At 45.2% G+C, this 20,335-nt stretch overlaps 1 protein-coding gene across 2 annotated transcripts in view; it reads left to right on the top strand.

Annotated features, from left to right (window-relative positions):
- med30 (mediator complex subunit 30) overlaps nt 1–20,335 on the top strand; it is a 54,392-nt gene that overhangs the window by 23,178 nt on the left and 10,879 nt on the right. For both annotated transcript variants that reach the window (XM_083765329.1, XM_083765328.1), the window contains exon 4: nt 368–475. In XM_083765329.1, the coding sequence (XP_083621455.1) occupies nt 368–475 (108 nt within the window). The remainder of the gene's footprint in view (nt 1–367; nt 476–20,335) is intronic.

The raw sequence follows: 20,335 nt of genomic DNA on the forward strand, positions 1-20,335 counted from the left end.
CCATGTTTCATGTGAATTGGTCCAGTACGCCAATAATACAAATAAATTCTCTGGCCTCTGGCCCCGGGGAGTGTCGTTTCCCACAGATTGGTCCAACAGTGTCGGAGAAGGACGGCTGGAAAGGGGCAAAACCATCGTCTTCGACCTGGCAGAGACATGAAATATTCCTTCTTATACAGTTATATATTAACTATATATCCTACAGTTGTTTTGCGGAGATGGGGTGGGGTAGTCTTTGAGGATTGTTCGAGAATATGCTGGTGGTCGAAATATGCCAGTGAGAGAACCTCTGGTTCTTTCTGACACTATCTGAGATTTCACTTCCAGTAACTAACCTGTGTTCACTGTTCCTCTCTCAACATTCCAGCAACTGATTCCCTTTGTGGAGGATGACAGCTCTAAACACGAGGACCGTTCAGCCAGCCAGAGCCGCCCTGCCACGGAGGAGAGAAGAGAGATACTGGAGGTTAACAAGGTAAAACTAAAGACAACGAGCCGCATGTTGGATGTTCACATTGCACAATGCACATTCATATCAAAACCACAGGATTTTATCACAGCCATCTTTACATATTTGGCTGTCACCACTAGAAGTAGGTCAGGAGCAGGGCAGGAATTTCACGGCGGCCATGGCCGTCGTTGCCCCTCTCTTTGGCCGTGTGCCCCTCGAAAGATTATATGCCCAGATGGCCACAGTGGCCGTTGTGCCCATGTGCCCTGACCGGTGCCCACAGCAGTTAATTTGACCGTTTTTCCTCTGCGCAATCTTCCAGTCATTACGGTAGTTACCGTAATGACTGGAAGATTGCGCAGAGGTAACCAATGTTCCCCAAACGTCCCGCGCAGAACAAATCTGTGTAGCGCACATGAAAACCAGAGATATATTTGTATATATTTACACACACACACACACCCGCGCAGCCCCTCCTCCTCCGCGCCATGCATACACGCACTGACAGAGTAAACAGAGGGCATTCAGCCCACACGCTGCCTACTAGTGTAGCTAATCTAGCTATCCGGTCAGACTGCAACTATCACTCAAAACAAAATAATGTTTTCTACCGTCGCGACCGTGTGGCAGTCCTTACAATGTGCTAGACCCCTGGGAGATGGATTGCTGAGGTGGAGCGCCACACCTACCATGATCAGCTCCCACTACTTCCTGCACGACTTGCTGCACCCAAGGCATGCTACACATACGTTGAGTTGGCGGTGGCCGGGATCGAACCCATGAATTTGTGGTCCAAAGTTGAGAGCTCTACCGACTGAGCTACCTGGACAATAGCAACAGATAGAGCTAAATAAATATACATTCAACTATACACACCTATACAGCACAGACAACGCACGCATGCACACACACACACACACACGCACACGCACACGCACACGCACACGCACACGCACACGCACACGCACGCACACACACACACACACACACACACACACACACACACACACACACACACACACACACACACACACACACACACACACACACACACACAGTCAGATGGACGAGGCAAATCTGTGGTAGCTGAACATGCTCCGAATAGTAAGAAAGCAGTATTGTACCTTGTGTTTGAACTCAGTACAGGCCAGGGGGAGAAAGCTGACATGAGCAAAATAGTAGCTGACTGTGTTTAAAATGTTAAAGAATGAGATGACTTTATTTCTCAAGGCAGTGATATATGATGCACTCACTTTAGAGCTGTTTCGGTTGTCTGACATCAAGCGCACCTAAAGCACTTTCGCAATTTATTCACTGTCAGGCGGGTTTTTAGCCCGGCTCTGATAGAGAGCCTCTTTTCTGATACTGACGCATAGAAGGGTAGTTATTTTGACACTGACGCGCCACACTGTCAGTCAACGGGGGAACCGTCACTGGAATAAAAGTGTTTAATCTTGACCAGGTTTTGTTACAGAGCTGCAGAGGAGCAAGGTAAACGGAGTGCTGCATTAGTCAGGGTACTAATCCTGCAATAGAATCACACTTAATTCAGTAGAAACGTATCCGTTGGACATTTCTGGAGCACGCTTTCAGCCCACATAATGCCATAGTTGAACTCTGCAGTGCTTCTGTTCATTGACTGGCCCTTGATGTTGTGGCATACTACCATAGATAATTCTGAGTCGAGGATTAGGCCTAATCTCTCTCTCTGCAAGAGGTGGCCCTGGCCCGTCAAGTTGACATTTCCATGTGGTGAGTAACAGGGATGGGGGCGCGTACATGGATACCCGTAGGCTTCATGAAAACACATCACACTGCATTTACGACTGGGAGAAAAAATATAGAAAAAACATATACTATTAAAATATTGCATTCAATTGTAACTCTTACAATACTCTAGCAGTCTGTTTAACATTGTTCTGTTTTTCAAAGTGACCATTCCTAGACTGGAATTACAGTTTAAACATTAGTTAGTCTGAAAACCCACCACTTCAGACAGACTCCATCTTAGCCTGTAGCACTTGCTAGCACTTGCTAGTCTATCTATACGCATAGTTTCATTATATATAGATATTCCACGGTTAGACGGGTGTTAGGTTCTTAGCTTACTTACGTATTTGATGTTGTTCTTGCTTACTGTAAATTGCTCTGGATTAAGAGCGTCCGCTAAATGCCTCCTAAATTGTAAATTGTGATGAGTGGACCACTCTGTCCAGAGTCGCAGACCGATAAGGAGCACCATTTTCAACCTTATCTTCAAATAATTGGTACTCAATTGTAGGGGCCAGGGCTATAGAGCGTCGCAGTCCCGCCCCCTTTCATGACGACGCCAGGCCCAGGAAATAGTTTCCAATGCATTTTTCCCATAGACATTTCAAAACATATTTATTTAAAGACCTTATAAGCGTCGTACAGAGCCAACTCTTGTCGTGACAAATCATAACAACAAACACAATATTTTGGACCAAACAAATAATTACAAAGAAGAAAAACAACAAAAAAAAGTGTTGTAACCTGCCGTTTTCTCCTTCTTTCAAATTATTTGTTCAGCCCGAAACATTGTGTTTGTTGTCATGATTTGTCACGACAAGAGTTGTCTTTGTCCGCGGCGTAAACGTCTTTAAATAAATACTTTCTGAAGAGTCTATGAGGAAAATGAACGGGGATTTATTTTACGGGTCTCTCGAGGGGGCGGGACTGCTGTATCGATCAGCTGTCTCCGGCTTCAGACAGCAGCCATAAATGTAACTTTGAAAGGTTAATCTGTGTAATTTAACTTTAAGTAAATATTGTTTACTATGTCGCTAGTACCACTGAATATATATTTCTTCCTCCAAAGTCAACGCGACATAACTGCCGGTATTTAACGAGACAGCTTGCTTGACACTGCAGGTTTCTGGGCATATTTTACTCCCAGAAGACATTCGTTCTGAGTTATATGTTGTTACATTTTGTTTTCTGCCTCAAAGCCAAATGAGGCATACTGTAGTATACCTGTGAGAAGTGATTGGCATTTAACGTTGTTTTATCCCTCATCAGAACAGAAGTAAAATCCTCAGTGTTCTTATCGGCTATCCATTTTACACCCGAGAGTGAGTGTACAATACATGTAAACATTTCCTAAACCCTGTTTTTCTGCCTCTAAACCAAACGTGTAGCCAACATGTGAGGTGTGACTGGCATTGCAATTTGTATCCATATTGTAAATACCAATACAAATGTTACAAATGTTTATGTTTATTAAAGGATCCCCATTAGAGACACATGAAAGAGCCTCTAGTCTTCCTGGGGTCCTAAATAACACAAATACAATACAGATGTACAAGTAAAAATTCACATTAAAACAGGAAAAACTAAATTAAAAATACAAAAACAAATTCACATGATAAAAACTATTAATAAACTCAAATACTCAAATCAGTTATATACTTGACAAATTGGCAAGGTATCGTTTGACATTTCTTTTGAAAGTAGTTTTGTTATTTATTGTCGATAAGATGTTTTTGGACAGAGCATTCCAGAGAATTATTGCCCTATATACCAGTGTTTTTGAGACAGTTTGATTTTGGTGTTATTCTTATTCTTATGTTTCCAGAGGCTGCTCCTCTAGTGTTGTGACCATGTTCAGCAGTCTGTGTGTGTGTTTGTCCGTGTCCGTGTCCATGGGCATGTGTGTCCTGCCCCCTAGGATCCCTACAGGCATGCTCAGTACAGAGCAGTGCTGCTATTTTCAAAATATCTTTATACATTTTCCAGATTTGAAAAGTTGTGGAAAATGGGACATTCTGCATAATGAGTACTTTCTATACTTTTGTAACCAATTAATTTTGATACCAATACTTTTGTACTTTTACTCAAGTAAATTCTGAATTCTGGACTTTTACTTGTATAACAGAGCGTGTGTGTGTGTGTGTGTGTGTGTGTGTGTGTGTGTGTGTGTGTGTGTGTGTGTGTGTGTGTGTGTGTGTGTGTGTGTGTGTGCGTGCACCTTGTCTTGTCTTGACTGCTGCGGTGATGATAATGGTCCAAGGTCAGATAGAGGCAGAGATGAGCGCTGGTTATTTTTTAAAGATGGCTGTATTGGCTGGCTCCCCCGGCTGCCTTTAAATGTTAACACTACAGTAAGTGAAACATTGCAGTGAACCGTGCCACTCCACCGCACTCTGCCCAGTCTGAAACACACTCATCACACCTCTCTCACAAACCACCTCACACACCACGCAGGGAGGGCCCAGGGATGCTTAGCGCAGGAACCGTGAAGAAAAGAACAACAGTTTATTATTCATGTTAAGGCATATACCAACACACCTATACAGCACAGACAACACACGCACGCACACACACACACACACACACACACACCCACACACACACACGCGCACACAGATATACAAACATGGAGATGGAAGTGTGCAAGAGACAACACAGCCTTCGCTTGTCTCATTAGAAACCTGAACAGAGAAATGGTATATTATTATCACACAGACCTCGTTTGTTTTGCATCAATCCCCCAATTCGGATTCTCCGCTGTGTTCGCGTCATCCTTACTGCTACGACATGTGGATGATACAAAGATAAAGAGATTGAGACAATAAGCTTGTTAAATAGGATTAATGCCAGACTGGCTTTCCATCTTTAGGTTTTTTAGCACAGCACAACATTGCACACCTATACCTATGGTTCAAGCTTTAGCAAACAAACAAAAAAACGAAACAAACCGATATATAGGCTACTACTACACATACGCATTACGCACATACTGTACAAACCTTATTCCAATTATATTAACACATTGTTGATATCATTTGATTAACCCATTCTGAACGGGAACCCATTTTGGTGTCAGCATCATGTTATGCTTTAGCTATTTAAAAATAGCAGATCTACAAGCTCATATCGCGCCACCGAGTGGCGCGATACGAGCTTGTAGGTCTGCTATTTTTGAAAAATCGAAGAGCGACTGACATTTTTAGAATCTGATCTCAGGTCAGAATGGGTTCATCAGACCAGTGTGTGTCCGGCGGAAACCTCGTATGAATCTGATCTCAGGTCAGAATGGGTTAAAGCTGCAATCAAATTCCTGTTTGGGAATTTAGTCCCGGTCTCCTGAATGACGGACCATGATCCTACCATTCTACCAATAGGGCCTTCTGCTTGGACAGGGGAGATGTTACGTTATGATATATATATATATATATATACCTCTCAACTATTAGGTGTGTTATTATGGTCGATGCATAGTACAATGTTAAGGTATTCTGACCTGAGATCAGATTCTAAAAATGTCTTCTACATCCTGACAGTTTTCTGAAAAAGCTATGTTTCTATGTCAGTGGTTCTTCGATTTTTCAAAAATAGCAGACCTACAAGCTCGTAGCGCGCCACTCGGTGGCACGCTATGAGCTTGTAGATCTGCTATTTTTCAATAGCTAAAGCATAACATAATGCTAACGCCAAAAGCGGTATACCCGCCCCAAAATGGGTTAAGGCATAGTACAATGTTCGGGAGGGGTTAGCCGACCTGATTTTATTTCGGCTCTATAAAGGTTATTTCATACTAATGTGGCTCGTGCCGTCTCCATTATGAAGATCACAACACTGACCTCATCAAAAATCACACCAGTGTGGACCAAGTGGTGCAACTCCCGTCTATTGGTTCTCTGTATCGTTCCAATTTGTATCGTTCCAATTTCTTCTCTGTATCGTTTGCGTCCAGCAGGTGGCAGCCATGTCACATACTTCTCTCGTTCCAATTTCACGCATGCGCACACCACTCGTGCTCATGATACATGATACATGATACATGATACATGCGGACATTGCTGGATGTAGAAGTGGTTGCACCACTTAAAAGTGAGAAACCAACACCGAATACAACCTATTTAAAAGTCAAAAGTACCAGTCAATCTGGTGTGTTAGCTCTCTACTCTTATGGTAGTCATTTCCTTTTAGAACAAGCCTTTTCCTTTTATACTACAAATATCACCTGGAAGACTATTCCATAGTACAATTGACCAGACATATAAATTACAGCCCTCTTTATTGAATTGGACTCATAAGTAGACTTATAGGTTATTAGTCCATCTCTCACCGAGTGGAATATGTATGCGTATTTGATGTGCTAGCTTTATTGTATTAACCCATTCTGACCTGAGATCAGATTCATACGAGGTTTTCCACTGGACACACACTGGTCTGATTAACCCATTCTGACCTGAGATCAGATTCTAAAAATGTCAGTCGTTCTTTGATTTTTCAAAAAATAGCAGACCTACAAGCTCGTAGCGCGCCACTCGGTGGCGCGCTATGAGCTTGTAGATCTGCTATTTTTCAATAGCTAAAGCATAACATGATGCTAACGCCAAAATGGGTGCCCGCCCAGAATGGGTTAACATACTCTACCATACAAATTGGTTAAAATAACATTTCATCCATTAAAATAAGTTCCAGATTGCAGATGTACTCTAAATAATTTAATTCTCTGGATGTAAAAATGTAATTAAGTGTTTCCCATTATACACATACTACTACACATGTAAGTCACATGGATGGACACATTAAAAACCACCCATACACATGCATAATATGTGAACCCCGAGGCTAACAAACCAATTAATTAGATACGCTTATTTCCAATCTGGCCGTGGGCCTTTCCGATGCAGTCCGCAAGTATTTGTAGCATATTTAGCCATGATTTCTGCCCAGGATGCACAGCTGCATATTAAGGCGGCAATAAGGACAGCATGCGTTGGGGAGTTGTGATCAGCAGAGGAGACGTGCGTACGTACAGCAGGACAGGGGGGGGGGGGGGGAAGCAGATGTTAGCGGTGGCCACAGTCTGCACAAGCAGACAGGACTGTCCTGGAACACAGTCTGCACAAGCAGACAGGACTGTCCTGGAACACAGTCTGCACAAGCAGACAGGACTGTCCTGGAACACAGTCTGCACAAGCAGACAGGACTGTCCTGGAACACAGTCTGCACAAGCAGACAGGACTGTCCTGGAACACAGTCTGCACAAGCAGACAGGACTGTCCTGGAACACAGTCTGCACAAGCAGACAGGACTGTCCTGGAACACAGTCTGCACAAGCAGACAGGACTGTCCTGGAACACAGTCTGCACAAGCAGACAGGACTGTCCTGGAACACAGTCTGCACAAGCAGACAGGACTGTCCTGGAACACAGTCTGCACAAGCAGACAGGACTGTCCTGGAACACAGTCTGCACAAGCAGACAGGACTGTCCTGGAACACAGTCTGCACAAGCAGACAGGACTGTCCTGGAACACAGTCTGCACAAGCAGACAGGACTGTCCTGGAACACAGTCTGCACAAACAAGCAGACAGGACTGTCCTGGAACACAGTCTGCACAAACAAGCAGACAGGACTGTCCTGGAACACAGTCTGCACAAGCAGACAGGACTGTCCTGGAACACAGTCTGCACAAGCAGACAGGACTGTCCTGGAACACAGTCTGCACAAGCAGACAGGACTGTCCTGGAACACAGTCTGCACAAGCAGACAGGACTGTCCTGGAACACAGTCTGCACAAGCAGACAGGACTGTCCTGGAACACAGTCTGCACAAGCAGACAGGACTGTCCTGGAACACAGTCTGCACAAGCAGACAGGACTGTCCTGGAACACAGTCTGCACAAGCAGACAGGACTGTCCTGGAACACAGTCTGCACAAGCAGACAGGACTGTCCTGGAACACAGTCTGCACAAGCAGACAGGACTGTCCTGGAACACAGTCTGCACAAGCAGACACACAGTCTGCACAAGCAGACAGGACTGTCCTGGAACACAGTCTGCACAAGCAGACAGGAATGTCCTGGAACACAGTCTGCACAAGCAGACAGGAATGTCCTGGAACACAGTCTGCACAAGCAGACAGGACTGTCCTGGAACACAGTCTGCACAAGCAGACAGGACTGTCCTGGAACACAGTCTGCACAAGCAGACAGGACTGTCCTGGAACACAGTCTGCACAAGCAGACAGGACTGTCCTGGAACACAGTCTGCACAAGCAGACAGGACTGTCCTGGAACACAGTCTGCACAAGCAGACAGGACTGTCCTGGAACACAGTCTGCACAAGCAGACAGGACTGTCCTGGAACACAGTCTGCACAAGCAGACAGGACTGTCCTGGAACCAGAATTCATGACGAAAAATGTTCGTCGACCACATTTGTTCACTGACGAAAATCAGAATAACCGATCTACAAGCTCACGAGCTCTTGTTTATCGGAGTGTAAACAAGTGTAAGATCAGGCATTATGACACCATCAAGGCCTGCTGTAGATTTAGTCGACTAAAATTGTATGATATTTAGTCACTAAAACATTTAAGCTGAATAAAATGTGACTACAACTAATGTAATTTTATTCAAAAGACTAACTAAATCAAAAATTGCTGTCAAATCAACACTGCCTGGAACACAGCAGGGCCCGGCCGGGCGATATTATGTCAAATCAAGAACACGGTTATTTAAAACTAACTTTAGCCTCGATTACAATTACTAAACAATTAGCCTATAAAAATAGCAGACATACAAGCTCGTAGCGGGTCTCATCGCGATGCGTTGTGAGCTCGTAGAAAGGCTATTTTCTCACGTGACGATACGATACCATTGTCCAATGAAGTATAATACAGTGGTTAATCTGACTAATCAATTTAGTCGATTCATATAAAATCCATTCGAACATTTTTATGTGGATCTGTTGATATATTAAGGAGAAAAAACGTGCTTCTCGGTTATTTAACCAAGCAAGATTAAGTTTCAATATATTTTCGGATAGAGAAGGATGAAGGACTGGGATGGATGGATGGATGGATGGATGGATGGATGGACAGAAAGGTAGGGAGGGATGGATAACGGGAAGGAAAGATGGTTTTATGAAAATAGAAGGATTGAGAGAAGGCTCATACATACTCCAGTTTTTGGTGATAGGTTATCACCGCGTGTAGTTTTTTAAAGGGTTGGAAAACTACACCATTACGTCAGTCGCGGTGATGATCAGCTATCACCGTGGACACAGACCCATCTCTCTGTTTTTACTATCAGACAAGTCTTTTCACTCTGGAGCTATCACCCCGTTCACTGATTGGTCTAGAAGTTGGGTAAACCACAGGGAGGGCGGGGACATCACCGCGAGTATGATGGCCTCAACTCTCAAACTATCACCTAAAACGGTATGGAGTATGTATGAGCCTTTAGAGAGAGACAGGGAAATGAATGGAGGGATGGAGCGGGAGATGGATCGAGAGAGGAAAAGAAAGGAGTAGACATGGAGATAGCAGAGGAGAGGAGAGAGGGGTGACGGACAGACAAGACCCCAATGAGGGATAGGGGTTAACAAACGGCGGTATAGAGACATGGGAGGAGATAACGTGAAGATAAGAGTGAAGGAGAGCTATGAATTCTATAAAACTGCATATTTTGCTTTTTTTTTTGTATCGTTCAGATTCGTTTTTATTACTTCTATTACTGTAGGACATCAAGTCAAAGTGTTGACATATGACATTTACGTAGGATAACCAACCCCCCTCCCACCCCCGATTTGTGAATGTCAGATTTGTAATAGAGAAAACAACATTAAATATAACAGAGGATGAGGGAGATTGAAAGCATTCTGAAAGATGAAAAAAGGGTAATTCTGTAGTCTGCGGAAGAGATGGATGGATGACCAGACGCAGACAGATAGCTGTGTTGTCAAGAAAAGGTACCGGTAGATGGGGGAAGTGGAGGGTAAAGAATGAACGAATGTTGGCAGCAAGGGGAAAAAAAGATAGTCAAAGAAGACCACTTGATGCACACAGTGAGTCACACACATGAAAGGAAAGAGACGATGGCTGGAAGACGGATGAAAGCGGCATGGTTTGATAGATGTGGAGACAACAGTGGATTGTCACAGTTAAGCATCACGATATGGGCTCTAGAATGCAATAGCAGGAGACACCTGCGCGTGACAGAGAAAATATGATGCCTGCTCTGAGAACATGCACATAGAGAGAAGAGATTGATGCGTGAGTGGATAGATAAAGTCCAAATGCGCATTTTGGCTGACATGTTACAGTAGCTCAAGATTGTTGGCCCCCATATTTCCCCCTCCATAGAATAGATAAAAGATTCCATGAGATCCAAGATTCCATTCCGTTCCATGGAGTGCATGATCGTAATTTAAGATTCTCTCTATTATTGGGACGATGATAAACTGCGGCTGAACACATATTGATGGAAAATAAACGGGTGATGGAATGGTTGGATGTTACCAACTTGAACCCTACCCTGTGTGTGTGTGTGTGTGTGTGTGTGCGCTCTGCAGTGGTCAATGGGCCTGTGGCTGCTCAACAGTGACACTTGGTGGTCAAGCAACGCTATTGCCGTACTCATTTGGACACACACAGTCAGGGACAGACATACATAGGGATAGACACGTACATTGTCATTGGAGTGGCTAGCACCACTCAAAAAGGTAGTCGACAAACATTTTTCGTATTAGTTTTAGTCGAAGAAATTAACACACTGGCCCGAACACCAACACCACTGCAGGACTTACCCACCACCACCAGCCCAGAATGAACAGGTAGCAGTGGTAAAGAAGAGTTTAGACTAGAGAAGTGGGGTGTGGGGGCCTGGGGGGGGAGAGAGAGACAGATGAATGACTCTCTCCATGGTAATGTGTGGCTGCTTTATGGGCCATCTTGGCTGTGAGTGATGGCCTTGCTCTCGTTATCTGTCGATTGGGGTAATTGCTGTTTGTCGGAGTCTGGCTGACTGATGGTGATGCAATCTGCCCCGCCGTTCCGGGGGGGGGGGGAGGGAGGAGGCAGGAGGCATCCCTCTCATCACTCTCCACAAGTGTGTCCTCACTAGGAAGCACGCTGTGTGTGCGTGTGCGTGTGCATGCGTGCGTGCGTGCGTGTGAATGGTTCCCTTCACACGTGACCGTGACAGTGTGCTTGCCTATGTCTTTGTGTCCTTGCAGACAATGCAACGGATGGCACAGGCATGTACTACATCACGTATGCACGCGTGTCGGTGCATATCTATGTGTTCTCTGAGCTGCTCCTGTGTGCATTGGAGATAGAGTATGGACAGTCTAGCCGCCGCGAGAGCTGTTTGTGTACGTATCCATGAGTGGGATTGTGTGCATGTACAGAAATTAATCCATGTGTGCGCTCGCATGTAAACTAAAAGTAAGTGGTGTTTGCATACATGTTTAACCCATTAAGACCATGAAGGCATCTGTGTTGACTTTATAGCTTTACATTTTTGGCTATTCAAAAATAGCAGATACAAGCGTATCGTAGATCTGCTATTTTAAGAACATTTTTAACTCAAATCTTTGCTTCTGGGGGTCCCTGGAACAATATATTATTTTGAGATGCAGGTCGGCGGCCAAATACATAATTTAGGGGGAACTTGACATGAAAAGGTTTGAGCACCGCTAATATGGAAACATAACTGTTAGGATTCAGAAGACATGTGTAGAATCGGCCTCGGGTCTTAATGGGTTAAAATGCATTATCCAATAATAGGCGTAATAATTAATTGTTGCATAATGGGCTGCGATTGCTCAGTGTTGTTGCGTGCAGACCTTTGGTGCCATCCTTTGGATGTGATGGTGCATATCAATTCAACGGACACAGTCAGTGGCGCTGCTTAACTTCCAATGAGAAACACAACGCTGAGCGAGACCCCAAGTGACCGCAGAGTTCATTCATAATGAACACCCCACATTACTGGTCACACCCCAATTAATGGGGACGGGACGGGACAATGCATAATGACAAAACAGATGCGCCCTCTGAATCCCTTACTGATCGTTAACACTTCTTTTTTTATTTTATTTTTTTATTCCCACGATTTTGCAACCCGTCTTTTCACCCAGTGTCAATTATCTAACGCAGTGATTCTCAACCTGTGGTACTAGTACCACTAGTGGTACCAAGGACCTCCTCTGGTGGTATCAGAAATCTTCCTGGACATGACAAAGGTGGGGGTGTGGGGGAGGCGAGTTTTGTTGTTGGCTTTGTGCCGAGCTGCTCTGCTGACGATGCTGATCACAACAAACTAAACGGTGGCAAACTGGCAATGCAGTGGCTTGAAATGGAACTAAAGTGTTTAATTAAGGAGAATATTTTGACCGGCAGCAGCTGCACGTAAAAACTGCAGTGGTGGACGTCTCGGAGTCTCGGGCAGTGGACTGACCTCATGCTTCCTTCAATGCATGAGGAGTCCAAGCTGTTTCTTTTCACCTGACGGCGTGGAAGGAACTAAGGCTGTACCCTAGCCCTGTTTTTAGGACTCGAACTTCGGCAGGAATTTTCGAGCGAACATCCGAACCATTAGTTTCTAATTAATTAATTAGATTCTTTTCCTATTCTTTCTTCATTTTTATATTTTTGTTGTTGCTGCGCAGCAGTTGAGTAGAATGCAACTATGCATTCCTTTAAGCAACACAACTTCTGCAGCTGCATCCATATGTTTAGAATTTGCATCAATGATCAAATCCCAATAATAAAAAATAAACTTTATTTTGTAAACAACTAAACTGAAGGAGCAGCGGCGCTATCGGCTTGTCCCAACTCTGAAGTGTCTGCAGCCTGTCACGAGCCCCGTAATGAACTGATACGGGACGCACGTTGTTCCGTATTCTAATGTCGGGTCGGGGAATAAATACAGTATGAATGACGGCGGGATTTATTTGACATCTCTGTCCTGCTTTCTTCACGAGAAGAGAAGAGCGCTCACTGCTGCTTGCTAATATGGTAGCAGACCTGTGGATGTCAATTCACTTTACGGCATGTGTGAGTTGAAATGAGATGTGAACCTGGGTCTGGGAAGCTCAGAGCTGCAGCCATTGGCTCATGATACGAGAACACGACCAATGGGACAGATCATTCAGTGTTGCTAAGATACCACCACCCCCCCCCCCCCCCCCCACACACACACACACACACACACACAAACACCCTTGGACGATGGGGTCTATTCTCAAACTTAGCTCTGCTCAAAGTTAACTTGTATGTGACGAGCGGCACTGACAGGTGCTCAAAATAATAATACAAATAAAAACGATTTTTCGACTCATACGTTTTGAGTCGCGGGAGGCATGAGTCATAATCGAGTCGATTTTCAACTTTTTTCAACATCCCTACTCGTTAGCTGTCTCTCTTTCATTAATTTGTTCCACCTGTGTAGGCTACTCTCAGAAGCACATTGAGTGTGTGTGTGTGTGTGTGTGTGTGTGTGTGTGTCACTGTGTTTGTCTCTTCTGCCGTCTGCAGGACTTTCAAATAATTGTAAACACAACATGAACATAGTACTCTTATTATGCATATCGCATTCTCGCCGAGATATATTTCTGAGTAAAAAAAAAAGAAAATTATAATATATATTTTTTATAATAATAATAATAATAAAAAACGAATGGTTCAAGGCCATAAATCGAGTGCCAACCTTAACGAGCGAACATTCGAACCCTGAATGTTCGGGGACAGCCTTAGAAGGAACACGTTATTCCGACCAGTTCCTTTCTTGTATTATTTATTTATTTCTCACCAAGGAGTAACCTCGCATTAGACTATCCAGCATATCTAACTCGGAGGAAACTCTGGTAAGGCCGGAGGTCGGTCTATGGTGTCGGTAGGCCAATCACAGGCAGGCTGGGCGTTACCGTGTCTATGCTCGGACGTAGAATAGATATACACCTCCCGGACATGTCACTTCCTTGTTTACGGGCAGACACATCTTGCTATTATCTCTGAATCTACGGTGCTGTCCATGGTTTTGATCAGAACGCTGGGGGAAATGGAAGGCGGAGCTTTTCAGAGTAAAATCTGCCTCATCTGCTTGGCACTCTAGAGCCTTTATTCTGAAGAACTCTGGCAGCATCATAAGTGTTCATTTCACTCGAGATTTTTGTTTCTTTTTTCTGTTTTTGTTTTTAACGAGCCAATTACATTCTGTTTTCACCAGCTGTCTGTTGCATGAATGGTATAAAGGCATCCTGTCTGACTGACTTACTGACTAATTGTCTGACCGACTGACCGACTGACCGACTGACCGACTGACCGACTGACCGACTGACTGACTGACTGACTGACTGACTGACTGACTGACTGTCTGACTGACTGACTGATTGACTGACCGACTGACTGACTGTCTGTCTGACTGTCTGACTGACTGACTGACTGACTGACTGATTGTCTGACCGACTGACCGACTGACTGACTGACTGTCTGTCTGACTGACTGACTGACTGACTGTCTGTCTGTCTGACTGTCTGACTGACTGACTGACTGACTGACTGACTGACTGACTGACTGTCTGTCTGACTGACTGACTGACTGACTGACTGTCTGGCTGACCGACTGTTTGTCTGACCGACTGACTGACTGACTGACTGACTGACTGACTGTTTGGCTGTCTGTGTGGCCTGAGTGACAGCTCATATTCATGAATAAAAATGGACGGATGATTCATTATGAGTCAGTCAGGATTGCTTGATAATCATTCCATCTGGGCTGTGGGAGCGGTGACGACATCACTCATCCCTTCTTCTCTTTATATAGCGACCGGGCCGCTCCCAGCGCTCCCGTCAATCCAGGCGTGGTGTGGTGGTGATGGCGGAGGTATGAGGGGGTACTTTGCCGATGGCCGTCTCCCTCAATGTGTCATGGGAGTCGCCGTGGACAGTGTGACAGGGGAGACACCCTAAACTCGCCCACCCCCACCCCTACTCTCTGCCACCAACCTCCCCCCGCTGCTGCAGCCTGCCACCGCCACTCGCTCTGCGTTTGATTTAATACCAGCCTAAGTGTGAATAAATTCCTGTCACAGCCTGTTAAGGAGGCCTTGGAGAGATCTGGCCTGTTATTAATTCACCACAGCTCTCTCTCTCTCTCACACCCTCTCTCACACACTCTCTCTCGTGCTCCCTCTCTCTCTCTCTCTCTCTCCCCACCTCTCTCTCTGCGCTGTCTTTCTGTATCTTTGGTACGTCTTCTTGCCGCCGCCGCCCCCTTCCCCTCTTTTCTAAGACCCTGTTAATTACCGCGTCTGTCCTCTTTATTCAAATGAGAATGTGAGAAATTAAAAGCAGGGAGAAAGGCAGGTAGGCGGGCAGGCAATGCTAATGGCCGTTTCTCTCCTAATCCTGTGCTGGCGGCTGCCAGTTTGGCGTGTTTAATGAATTCCAGTGGCATTGGTGGTTAGTGTTGTCTGAAGAGCAAAGCGGGGAGTCCGCCGCGCCCTGCCGATAAACAAAACACAACCTCCAAAGCGGTAATGAGAGCGGGACAGAGGGACACATACAGCCTGGTCGGCAGATGCTCCCCTCCTCTCTCTTGCATATCAGCCTCGTTCCCCTTCTCTCATTCTGTCGTCCTGCTGGACTGTCTGTCTTAATCTCTCTCTCGCGGTCCATTCCCTTCTGCTCTCGGACCCCACCCCGCCCCCCCCTGTCTTCCTCCTCCTCTCCGTCTCGGTGTGTTTACACATCTCTTGGCGATTAGTAGGCTGTGCACAGGAGGTGGGCATACCGCCGTCTTATTAGCCGCCACATGTGTACCCCATTAGAAGCTCTCTGCATGCCAGGGACTTTTTAATTGGGTGGGCAGGGGTCAAGGGGTAATTGGGCAGCGGTGGCCGAACGGTTTGCGGGAGCGGTCTTGATATCGGAAGGTCGCTAGTTCGTATCCCCGGACTGACACGTTAAAACTTTTTTAAATATAGTAACTTTGCTTTGGGGGTGGTCTCAGTAGTGGCACAGCGGTGGACTGAGGCTGTATTGGGGAGAACACGCATGTTTTTCACCCCTGATTATTCCTGCTCTGCTGTGTTGCGTGTTTGACGTCTTTGTAAGAAATTAAAGGTGGGATGCTTCGGGGCGTTCCCTGTCCCCCTCTTACCTGTGCCTGACTGGATTTATGTACAGTAAGGATGTTGCAATGTTTTCATATTTCTTGTTCCAGTGGTTCTTGTAGCAGAAAGCAGAAATCGGCCGTCAAGGGCGTCTGCCAGAAATATCCACGGCCGGGTGAGGCTTCCCCTCCCCTACTGGGCGGGGCTTCTTTAGTTTTATAGTAGTTGGGCGATCAAACAAAATATATTTACTTATATACACATAAGTGTATATAGCTGGTAAAGTTTGTAGGCTACATGAGGTTCGACATATACAGTATACACTAGTATACATTAATTCAGCCACAGTCAGCTATATCTTGCGCCACCCCCTTACCCCCCTGTGATGTCACAAAAAAGAAACACTTTTCGGGGGTCCGCGGTAGTCCGCGGATACACTCGGATATGTTACCCATTCAATCAGGTCTGCTTGTGTCACGGCAGAGAGACACCACTGCTCCGCTGCGTTGTACTGTTTTCTTTTGTGGCTTTCGCCTTTATTTTATATTTTTTATGGAGGGACAGACAGTAGGCTGACAGGAAATGGGGAGAGAGATGAGGGGGAAGACATGCAGTAAAGGCCGTCGGGATCGGGAGTCGAACCCGCACCCACATGAGCAACAGATAATGATATACAAAGCGACAGATATGCTATGATCTTTGCATCTTTGCTTCTTTTGCATATCCCCATGTGAACACAGCAAGACAGCATGAGCGGTCTGGAGCAGAATGATCAGACATGTATTTAGCCCTAAACCATTTAAAGCTTTATAGGCCAACAACAGTGGCATCAATTCTTTGACACCCATGTGTACAGGGAGCCAGTGTAAGGATTTAAGAACTGGAGTGATATGCTCCACTTTCTTAGTATGTAAGGAGTCGAGCAGTATGCGTTCTGAATCAACTGCAGTCGTCTGATTGATTGGAAGCTGCTCATAAATAATAAACCTTCCGGTCTTGGGCCGTGAGTTCATCCAAACTGATCAAATCACATATCTCTAACTCAACCATTATCAATTAATGTCATCTTGCCAGTCATGACCATTTACCCAGAATGCATTCAATAGACAAATTCTCTCTCTCTCTCTCTCTCTCTCTCTCTCTCTCTCTCACGCTCATATATCCATATCTGTCCACCAATAATATGCAGTTCCAAACCGATGACGAAGATTCTGATATGTTGTCATTATCAATAGTCTACAATACATATTATCAAGTGATGGCTATGAAGTACCCTGTTCATAAGGACTGTTGTTGTTTGGACTGAACCATTATGTCTAACTTGAAAAAAGGAGCTGAAAATTTCAGAAGGAATGTTATCTAAATCTAGTATTTCGACTATGACTGATTTCTTTAATGCCTGCCTGGTATTATCATTAAAGCACGTTGGGGAAGAAGTGTGTAGAAATGTGTGCCGTTGTGATCGCCCCCCCCCCCTAGGAGTCATGGTGGGGGTGTGAGTACCTAGAGTGAGAGTTCAGAGTTTCAATGGTTCTTATTTCTTTCTTCAGAGCAACACCTCTCATCCTCCTCTGTGTCTACCAAAGGGAAAACCGCTATATCAGATGCCGAAGGAAAATTAAATTTGTGGATGTTACCGCAAGTGCTTCTCACTCCCTTAAGGATATATGAATCGTAGATTAGGCCTTTGACTGGGATGAAAAACAAGACAGTGCCTGCTATCTTTCTAACCTGTAAATCTGCATTTCACACCCTCTGCATATGTAAGGGAGGATAAAGAAGGGTGCTGTGCTGTGCGTTAGCAGGTAATACTGTAAGGTGGAATTGCATTGCTTTCAGTTTTGATCTTTCCAGAAATCTGCTTGCCAGACCGGATTCCACTGTTAACCCTCTAAAAAAGGGTAGATGGTAATTGGAATTTTCTTAGCAGTCCAGTCAGATTATAGAAACTGATGAGATGCTTTGATATTACGAAGAATCAAAGCTGCCACCTGACCTGAAAAACCTTTGAAATTATTCAAAGTTGTTGCTTTTTTCCACCAGGAGCCTAGCCTGGCTCCAGCCCTGAATCGCTAGCCATGCATTAAAAAAAGAATATGTTCTGGCGATTCAGTGAGTCTGCTATGGCAGTGTCAGTTTGCATCGAAAATCCTATGCAGTGGCTGATTGTCCATCAGCGACGTCAAACAACAAACATGGCTGCCCCCACTGTAGTAACTTGCGACCGTATCGCTCTCGCCCTATGATAAATAGTTTCTTTACAGAAATGACAGGTTTTACATCTGTCGTTCATCATCATCCGACATATTTTACAGTATTTGTTTACATACCAGTAGCCCTCGTTGACTGTGTTTGTTTAGTTAGCAATCAGGTTAGCCATAGCCATATGATTGACAACGACGTCATCTGCTTTCCTGCAAATCAACGTCTAAGCTAAGCCTAGACCGCTAAAGAAGTTTCCCTTTTTTTCACTGTTTTAGACAGACGTCTAATAGCCGACTATTGCTCAGTGATGGCTTCCTATAGAAGCTCTTCTTCACTACCATCTATAGCCCTTCAGCGTTGACCATATCTCATGCACTGCCTTTATTCTACGGCCATGCCCACTGTGTCGCTGGCTGCCCTTAAAGGAGAATTCCGCCCAAGCAGTTTTATTTTATTTTTTATCCCACGATTTTGTAACCCATTTTTCACCCCTGTGTCAATCATCTAATGTGATCCTGGGCTCTACACACCCTCCAACAACCCATGTCCCATATATGGGGGACAAGGGGAGAGCAACGGACTTGAACTCATGCTTCCTTCATGCCTGAGTGTCCAAGTTGCTCCTTTACACCTGACAGGGGGGAGTTTCCCTGGTTGGACGTATAGCGCGTGGAAGGAACACGTTATTCCAACCAGTTCCTTTCCCCTCCATCAGGCGCCCCGGCTGGCCAGGGGGAGGCAGTTTAGTGACCAGGATTACTGCATGTTTTTTGTGAGGGGGGTACCTACCCTAGGGGACACGGGGAGAACATGCAAACTCCACACAGAAAGGCCCTTTCGCCAACCCCGCCTTCGGGTATGGGCACTGATGACGTGGAGGAGGGAACACGCCGCCAGCACCCACAGCGTCCCGAGTGGGAATCGAACCCAGGACCTTCTAGCTGGGTTCGAGGACCTACCAACTGTGCCACCGTGACCCCTGCTAGTGGGATTCTTGACATTATTCCAATAGAGTTTCTCAGCCCTAGCGGTCGCTTTACCACCTTTAAGGCGTATTACTGGTTATTATTATTATTATTATTTGTTAATATACACATTATCAAAAGTTCTCTAATTAAACCGTGAGAGTGGGAAGCCTCAACCGTTTGACACTTTGTGACCCGTGTTGGGAATTTAACCCGTAACTCTGTCCGTTCATCGGTAATTACCCTCTCCCACCAGCACAGCTCCTTCCAGGGAATCTTAAATGTGTGCAGCTAATCCAACCGCAGACCCAGAAGCAGGTTTGGGATTCTAATTCCAGTCTGCCAATCAATTCCCAAGTTGCCAATCAATTCCCAAGTCGCCACTCGCCGGAGCTCTTTACTCTTTACTAATCAACTCGCCATGCTTAAAGCATGAGTGCTGCTTTGAAGATGTGCTGAACTTTTCAACCTGATGGATTAGGTATTTACTTAAAACACGCCCCCACACATTACACCCCATGGCTAAGCAATTCCGTCCGAAGTGTGGAGGTACTGTACTGTATATATATCAATCTTTTTTCATTTGTTTTTGTTCCACAGTCACTAAGTAGGTTATCATTGGATGTACAATTCTTGAGACAGCTCAGCCATTTGCTTGGCCACCCTTCGTTGCTTTTAAGGTAACAGCATCCAAACCCTCTAACCCCTCGTTTAACATCACTGGGAACCAAATCACAAAGGAAGGTCCAATCAATAGGGCTACCTGAAAGAGAGTCAGGTGCTTATGAGAGAGAGAGAGAGAGGGGTGGGGTGTGTGTGTGTGTGTGTGTGTGTGTGTG

The sequence above is a fragment of the Protomyctophum parallelum genome (genome assembly GCF_964188405.1).
Source record: "Protomyctophum parallelum genome assembly, chromosome: 1".
NCBI lineage: Eukaryota > Metazoa > Chordata > Actinopteri > Myctophiformes > Myctophidae > Protomyctophum > Protomyctophum parallelum.